The 9175-nt window shown below is 41.6% G+C and overlaps 1 protein-coding gene across 1 annotated transcript; it reads right to left on the bottom strand.

Annotated features, from left to right (window-relative positions):
- Window positions 1-4602: 4602 nt before the first annotated feature.
- Window positions 4603-8565, bottom strand: LOC137432059 (perilipin-2-like). Its single transcript, XM_068123793.2, has 5 exons — window positions 8482-8565; window positions 6686-6881; window positions 6192-6274; window positions 5107-5353; window positions 4603-5037 (listed from the first exon to the last, which is right to left on the bottom strand). Exons 1-5 carry the CDS (start codon window positions 8515-8517, stop codon window positions 4757-4759), a joined length of 843 nt encoding a protein of 280 aa, XP_067979894.2. The 5' UTR covers window positions 8518-8565; the 3' UTR covers window positions 4603-4756.
- Between the last annotated feature and the right edge of the window lie 610 nt (window positions 8566-9175).

Genomic DNA, 9175 nt, shown 5'->3' with positions numbered 1-9175 from the left:
GGAGGAGCGAGGGAGAGTCTCGGAGGGGAGGGGTGAGATTGGATTTTGAAAAGTGTACGATTCATGGGAAACGAACATTTTTTGCAAAATGAGTTTGAGACCTTCGAGTCAAAAATACGTTTGAGGACACTGGAGGAGGGATGGAGTTCTGGATAGTTTATGGAATGTAGAAAGGAGGAACTGTAAGAGATGGTATTATATATATTTTTTGGAATGAATAGATTTGGTGAGCAAGACGAAAGCATCCTTTTGTAGGAAAAGAAGAAAAGGGTGTTATAATATATGAGAGAAAATAGTTGTTCAGGGGAGAGATTATACATTTCTAACCGCGTGATCGCGAACGAAGAACGAACGAACAAAAAGAACAAATAAACGAATAAGACCTGGGAAGGAAATAGTTTTTTGGGGGTTTTTTTTTTTTTTTTTTTTTTTGTGAGTACAGATATTAAACAAGGAGGTACGGGGTGAACGACTGGGACGAAACAGTGAACGAAAATAATTTCAGCGCATTCGACGAATCGCTGAGAGAAAAACAAACCACAAGGTCGGAGACGGTACGGTAGTCCAAGCCTACGAGTACTAGGCCGCAGAATAATCGATACCATTAACCGACGATTGTGTATACATGTACGAAAAATTAGCACCGAAAATTTTCCAAAAGATACGCTATAGGTACATACACCGAAAGATAGATACAGTCTCGACAAAAACACGATTGAGAAATATCACTTAGCTTCGAAAGCGTGAGCGCATGGAGCAGCTTCGAAAAGACGTGACCTCGCCGTGATCAAATTGTATTGGTTATCTGTATTGGTTATCACGTGAGTACGGAGTCAATATTCGTTTACCTCACAAGTGTTTGTAACATTGTATTTTGTTATATTCATGGTATTGAAGGAGCTGTGCTCCAACTCGAATCGAAAGAATGGACGCGACAAAAAGCTGGAATTCGTCCGAGTTTCTTTATTGCATCAAATCAACTCGGGTACTCTGAAAAGCCCGTTTATCGGGCAGCATTATATACAAGCACTCGAATATCTCATGCCGGAGCGTTTGCCCTTAAAAGGCGCGACTGGGCGTGTCCGGGAGACCTGGGCGAGTCTGGACATGCCCGGGAACGGCGAGACTGGGTGTTGCCGGACGGGCCAGGCGTGCCTGGACATGCCCGGGAACGGCGAGACTGGGTGTCGCCGGACGGGCCGGGCGAGCCCGGGAAAGGCGAGTCCGGGCATGCCCGGGAAAGGCGAGACTGAGCATCTCCGGGCGGTCTGGGTGAGCCCGGCACAGCGATCGCTCCGTGGTTGCGTCCTCGGCAGGTGTAAGGCGATTGTGTATGTTCAGCGCAACCGCTACAGTATAGTATTAAGTTGTGATTGGAATGATGTGCTGTTTGGAATGAAAATATAGAGAGATTGAGTTTAAAGCAGAATGAGGAAATGATGTGAGGGTTTCCACACATGACATTGTGGATTTAGCATTTGCAGTTTCGTCATTGACATCATAGAAATATTGGCTACCTTACTTCTGTTGGGGTAAGCTGCAGTGTTTTTTTTTTTTGCCCAATTGCTTCATTAACCGGCTGTCCATGTCTGACATTGGACTGAAGGTGTCACAGGAATGTGGAATTTATTGGTGCATGGTTTGGCATTTGCTGTTTTTTGCACGTCATTCATGAACTGGCTGTCCATGCCTGACGTTCGACTGCATCATAGGATTAGGGTTAACAGTTCATTGATTTCACACATTACAACTCTCACAGTTTTGGGGCCAGCCCCAACAAATGTTCGGTACAGCCTTTGGGATCCCTGCACATGTCCTAAAGGGGATAGGAGTTTTCATAAAATTTCTCAAAACTTTTTTTTTGAGATGCTGACCTCCTTCCTGTGGGTAGCGCAGATACCTCGCTAGTATATATTCAAAACCATCCACCTTTGGTGGTGGAGGTAACGAGCAAATGTGAAACGGTTCATCGTGTAACATCCATCATAAGGACGGCGTACTTTGTGATCTCTGTTTTCCCAATGTGCCACCATTGGATGTGATGCCAATAAAATTGCCAAAATTTGGAGGGAGATTTCTTAAGTGCTGGATGTTAAACCCAGTAATTTTGGGTTTATTGTAGATGTTTACACTCTTGCCTCGGAGCTGAATCTCCACCCGGCTGCAAACTGTCATCCTGGTGTTTCACATGCATTCATGTGTGCCCTCCCTTAGAATCAGATGGATATTCTGGGCATCCTGTCTGCAGCATTAGTTGGTGGACATTAAAGATCCCACGGTATCTTAATTAACAAATAGGTGAATTATCGCCAGCACTCTGGATTAATTCCCAAATTCCTGCTACAGTCGAACGTCAGGCCTGGCCAGATGGTTCCTGAAAGACGTGGGCCAGAATCGTTTCACTCATCCGACCGCACAAGATGGGAATAAATCTGCCGTTGGAGAGGAGGAGAAGAGGATCCTACATGGCAATTTTTTAAAGCTAATATCGCCCCTTGTTGGTCCAACGGAGTTCATTCACTGATACCTGTTGGTTATGTTGAACAAATGGAATTATTCCATTTTATAGAATTTAGGTTGGATTAAACAAATGGAATGGAAGCTGGAATTATAATCAAATGCCATTAACACATCTGTTTAAAATTCTTTTTCATTTAGTGTAAGAAAAAAAAAGTTGAGAATGCTACTTATTTATTTAACTGTCACAATTATTCCCTCATTCAAGTTAAAAAAAATTTTTCCCTACAAATCAAAAAACTAAATACAACTATCTCAAGAACAAATAATATGACACTGGTGAGGTGTCATAAATGAGTATATAAATGAGTATATAACAAAATGAGTATATAATAACAAAATGAGTATATAAAATAAATGAGTATATAATAACAAAATGAGTATATAATAAATGAGTATATAATAACAAAATGAGTATATAATAAATGAGTATATAATAACAAAATGAGTATATAATAATACTAGCGAGGTACCAGTGGGATGTCACAAGCAGACGGACAACGCGGAAATGGCGAATGCCAAACCATAAACCAATTCCACATTCCTGTGCCACCATCATTCGAACGTCTGGCATTGACAGCTAGTTCGTGAATGACTTGGACAAAAACGTACCGTCTAAATCAAAATGGTTCTATACCCAATCGATTGCAAATCTGCATATTTCATGGGTGGAAACCCACACATCATTTCCTCATTAATTTGAACTCAATATCTCTATATTTTCATTCCCATCACAAATTAATATTGTATTAACATGACAAACTATAATGTAAAACTATAACATTATCAAACCAACAAATCGTCGTGATCTATTCATTTCCAGATTTTGATAGATATTTATTGATATTTCAAAATCATAATTTTATCTACCTTGCGGCATCCACTGTGACCCCAAAACGTTCCACAGGTTTGGCGTTCCACAAAACTCAGGGTGTAATTTCGGGATGGACAGACACTCCTGTTTTATAATATAGATAAATTAGTTTGGAGGTGTCTATGTAAAAAGCGAAGCTTATTGTGTATAGGCTCCTATTAGATATATACACTTATTTTGAAAGATGTAATTATAATGTAGGAGTAAGAGAAAATATTGGGAAAAGAGGGGAAAGGTTGTGGGGGTCCAGCAACTAACATCAATTTCAATGTTTATCAAGTTGATACATACCCAAGAAGACTCGAAGTTGTAAGTGCTGCCAAAGGCACTTCTACGCTGCATTGACTTAGGATTGCATACTTGTATAAATTAGATATTTCTCTATTTAATTTTCAAATATTTTGTAAAATTTTCTAAAAACAAACAAAAACCGACATTAAGTTTCTCATTGAGTTTGAAGATCTGGGGTGTATTTTACCAAAATGTAGGAAACAAAAACGATTTTTTTTTTGCAACTTGAAAAAAAAAAAAATTCTATGGTGTTAATCAAGTGCAATTTCTAGCAGCTGTTGTCCTGTGAGCCACCTATCATGCAAGCTGTTGACTCAGGAACTTGTCTTCTGATTCTGTTGTGGCTTTGGGTCTGTCAGTTTCCTCCAGTTTCCAATATACTACTTCCTGCAGTGCAATATTGTCCAAATAATGCTTCAGAGGGTGGAATAACAGTCTGTTCCAATACTGCTTTTATACAGACAGGGGGTTTGTAATCAAGTAATCAGCAGAGGTTGGGACACCTGTAGGAATTGTTTGCATCAACCTAAGGTTTAATTTAGCATTACTTGTTCCCTGAAGGCCTTTTTTTTAAAACAATATAACTGCAATTTACAGAATTTCCCCATCTTTGCTAACCTAAACTTTTTTTTTTCTTTTTTTTTTTTACCTCGAGCAGTTTACTGCTTACTTTTACCATTTCAGGTTATTCACTGGACATTAAACTGCGTAAATTTCAATAAAACTGGAAAAATTGAGGTTCTAAAACTTTTGACCAGTAGTGTATTAGCAGTGTTGTCTGGTACATCTTAAACATTGATGTATTAAAGATTTCCAAAAAGCCAAAAATGCAAAGACCAATTGTAAACTATCCTGCTACCTGCATACCAAGGGCAAGGTGTATTGAACACAAGGGTAGGAATGTAGGCAGCAAAGTCAAATCACTTGTACAATGGATTTTATTTCCATTTAAACATCCTCACCAAGAAACCCAAATGCATGTGAAGTTGCATAAACAACAAAATATCTATAAACAAAAACGTGCAGGCTTTCAAACACCAAACTCATTTAGCTTTCAGTTCATTGGCTGTGGCGTCAACTTTGATCAGAAGAGTGACCAGGATCAAGCCCATCCTGGTGCGTTACATCCACAACACGGTTTGAAGTTTTCTGTACGACGAAATCAAATGCCGTATTGAGAGCCTTGCGAGCGCTGGTTAAATGGGCACGGCCACTGACTGCAAGATGCTCGATTCCAGCGGCACTCTTCTTGTAGATCTCCCAGCTGGCCTTGCTCGACACAGCGACCAACCGCGGATAAAAGGCAATGGATGACGAGCTCGGGACCGCAACCTTCTCGTCATGGCCTTCGCCTTCTGCAAAAAGCACAGACATTAGTTAATACACGATATAAATGCACTTAAGGTAACGCAGCACCGGCTTACCTGGCTTATCGTGAGGCAAGGATAGATCCAAGTACTGCTCCGCTTGAGACAGCATGGAGTGGGCGCTGGACAAAACAGTTCGGCCAACCCTCGAGTTGAGCAGTGCCTCCATAGCACCCAGCACAACCTGCTTAGATCGCTTCACACCCACTCCAATCTGGGACTTCATCCAATCCAGAAAAATTCCCATATGGGTCTGGACACTTTGCAAGGTGATGGACAAGTTCTTCTTTGTTTCAGTAAGCACCTAGGAGCAAATATCCATCAAACAGCATTAAAACTATTTGATCAGCTCAAAGACAGGCAGAGGAACCTTAAATTTATGATGCTAGTCACCAAAATAAATTAGAGGTGAAATCCTCATTTACAAACCCACAAGCACCTCCATAGCCTCAATGCAATGTAGTCAGACCTTAGGGAGACCACCCCCACCCAACCTCAAAAGGTTCTGTGACCTCAAATTGAAAATAATCGTTTTTATCTTTAAAATTTCTGCAAACATAGCACAGGCCAAAATGCACTATAGATATTTTGTGGAATAACTTGCAAAATACAACTTCAGGTGAACCACCAAATTCGGAGAAAAACCACCTTTCGAGGCCATTTTTCCCCGCAAGGCGGGGGTTGGCCTTTTTCGGGCACCGTGGTTGTTGTCGTTTTTGTTGGTCCCCTTTTTGAAGCAATGTTTTATGGCCGGATGCCCTTCCTGCCGCCAACCCTTTTTGTCGCCTTTTACGACAAACAGGGAATTACCAGTGAACTGGTACTCAATTAGCCGACCTCGGAAGGATGACAGGCTGAGTCAACCCCCCTGGCGTTAATTCAGCGATCGACCAGGATTCGAACCCAGGATCCTAGGATCCTAGGATCCTAAGCTGGCACCCTAGCTGGCAGCCCAACCAAATTCGGAGAATTTGATGAAAATCCATCATAATTGCAAAAAGGAAAACATCAGGTGTATTTACATTCCCAACAGACGATGGCCACGACAGGCAACCAACGAACTTGGCAATGAAAATTTGAATGTATGCGTTAACATATTTAACCCATAAACCAAAAGTTAAAGCGCAGCTCCCTCAAAATACCTTGTTGGCATGTTGGTGCACGAGGGGAACCTTCGCTTCCACAAAATCCAGGCCTTGGCAGGCAAGCGTGTCAATAAACTCGACTGCAGAACAGATGTTGCAATGTACCAACAGCACACAATATTTCAAACTCAGAAAACCAACCAATCCTCCACAATCTGCAAGCTACCACAAAACACAGGACTGTTGGACAAGACAAACAGCCACTGAGTTTGGGGGAAGTGCCACAGCAAAGGTGCCACCTTTCTTTCCTCCCCATGGATGCCAAACTACAGAGATTGTCCATGTTATCCTTTCAAATGCTCAATGTTGAGGAAGCAGAATATCATTTTTAAAGTCATTGGTAGGACTCAGCCAGGGGTTTCAACCACCACCCTCCCACATTCAGCTGACACTCCAACTATTAGAATCTGGTTGGTGGCAGAGTTAAACACATTCCAACATTTAGCAGCAGCAGCATTTCAGGGTTGGTGAACAAGTATAGAATCGCTTACTTTGTGGATGCAGAATCTTTGCGATTGGTCGGACCCCAATGGAGGCAATCGCAGTTACTCCCATAACCCCCTGCTCTGCCGCATTGCCCAGAGAGCAAAGGTACGGCTTCGACTCTTTCCCCTGCTTGTAAACTCGAACCAACTCACCCACAGCAGAATTCAGCAAAGGCAGTGAATACAATCTCCGTACCACACTCTACAAACAGGAACAGAATTTAATTATTTTGGGTTCACATCAGAGCAGTGTTCATGACATGATGCTGGGAATGGAGGTTCAAGTACAAAAAACAAAGGGCCAAATTTACAAAAGGTGCTTAGTGATTGTCTTGCTATCACATGCCTAGCCCTTAAACCATGACAAACATTGTACGCACGCAGCTTATCGCCCGTATAGATAGCAATTTACAAGGAGATAAACAGCTGATTAGGCCATGCAAAAGGTTATACCTAACTTTCACTTAAATAACTACATTGACCTCACCCTCACCTATGTCAAGCTTTAGTTTGTTTTCCAACGCAGACACGTCAGGAAAGGACAATTTTTCATTGGAGCAAGGAATGGGTTTACATTGAACTAATTAAGTTACAACATGTTCACCAAGGAACAAAGCCTGGTGTTGGCTTAATGGTTAAGGTGGTTAGCTCAAGATCCAAGGGTCTTGAGTTCAAACCCCTGTCGTGCTGTTGAATTATCAGGTGGGTCGACTCAGCTATTCTTCTGAGGTCTACAAAATGAGCACCAGCTAGTTGGCAAGGAGGCGTTGGTTGCATCAGCAGAATAGCTGTGCCCCCAGAAAATGATGCAAGCAGCAGCCACAAGCTGCATACGAATATCCCAAATATCCCAAGGAACAACCCAAAACAGAAGTGGTGGTAGTGTGTGCGCTGCTTGCATCATTTTCTGGGGGCACAGCCGTCACTGACGCAATGACTCCAGAAACGTAAAGTGAAGTGACATGGGTGTAAAGAAACATCAGCTCGCATGGGAAGACGTTTCAAAAACGATGGCGGCCCATATACCAGAGCACCGAGAATCTTCTCCCAGAGACCTCAGAACTCTAGAAGATGACGATTAAGGGAAAAGGAACAAATTTGATAGTCATACCTTCCCAGACCCAGAGGATTGCATCTATTCTCAATGCATGTCAGTAAACTGCCCTATTCAGTATTCCTCTCCACTTGAATCCAAGCACTCCCAAAGCATTCATATTGACCATCCCATGTATTGATGTGAACAACCAATTAGAAGCCATGCAATGCTTGCTTCAATGCCTTAAACACTCAAACATTTAAATTAGATTAGGCTCTCCATGAGAAAACAGAATAACAGGGTACAAGATCAAAACACGAGTCTCAGCCTCATGACCTTCAGATGGGAACATCGGCCCGAACACCTCGGCCAAATCCAAAGGAAGTGTTTCGGAGCCCTCCCATAATTCCGTGCGCGCCGCCATGTTGGTTGTATTCACTTCCCTGGCAACGCTAGAATCCGTAGCTCTACAATCGAGCACGGTTATCTCGTTATTGTGACTTACTACAACGGAAAATTACGCTAATCTTTTCACCTCGTTACTCGTTAACCCTCTTCTCGCTTGTTTAGCTTCCCAACCAATATGGAGCCCACGTACTGCATCATGGGTAACGAAAGCCTGCTATACAAAATTGCATTCGATTCTTAAATAATTTATTCTAAACAAAACGTTATATTAGTTTAAAACATTTACTCACAACCCTCCCACATTAGTGCACAACCTGTAACAATCGATTAAAGCGTGAACTTTAACCACCAAACCCACCTTGCGAACGACTGACATGTCAACCTCAACAGACATTGCGATAAAAACCAATAAACGTTTAAAAATATATAACAAACGATAGAAATAATAAACTGTTGATAAGAAAATGCCGGATCCGAAACCCTGAAACAAGCGGCCACCTCCCAGCAACACAAGCTAATTAATGTCGCAGCTTGTACCGTTTACTTTTATAGGTACTGAACGCAAACACGTGCTTCTCTAGCATCGCACCTGTGCATACGTTGATGCATAAACACACGTGTACGCTTTGAGGATTAAATCGGAAAGAGGAACTCCCGATTAATAAACACCATGCTTTCCTGGAAAGTTGTTCTTCAATGGAAGGTTTGTAAATTCTCCGTGATTGTCCCATGTATATACATATATATATATATCTACTATAATATGACCCTACTGCAAAGCCGCAATGAGCCGGCGAAGCCAAAGCATCGATTGAACTTTTTCGCAACGTTGGTCTGTGTGTGTGACGCCATTTTTCTCAAAGATGGCTGAACGGATTTTCGTCAAACTTTCAGAGGTTCGTCAGTGAGTGCCTGGGAGTGTTTTAGGCCAAAAAAAAAAAAGATTTTAAAAAATATATATATTTTCAAAAAATTAGTTCAACAGTGCCATAAGCCTTTTTGATGAATGAATGTTATATACAACTACACATTCGCATAAATAAATACAAAAC

Source organism: Myxine glutinosa, chromosome 8 (assembly GCF_964187855.1).
Source record: "Myxine glutinosa chromosome 8, kmMyxGlut1.1, whole genome shotgun sequence".
Classification (NCBI taxonomy): domain Eukaryota; kingdom Metazoa; phylum Chordata; class Myxini; order Myxiniformes; family Myxinidae; genus Myxine; species Myxine glutinosa.
The sequence above is the reverse complement of the archived record's forward strand: the minus strand, read 5'-3'. Positions and strand labels throughout refer to the sequence as shown.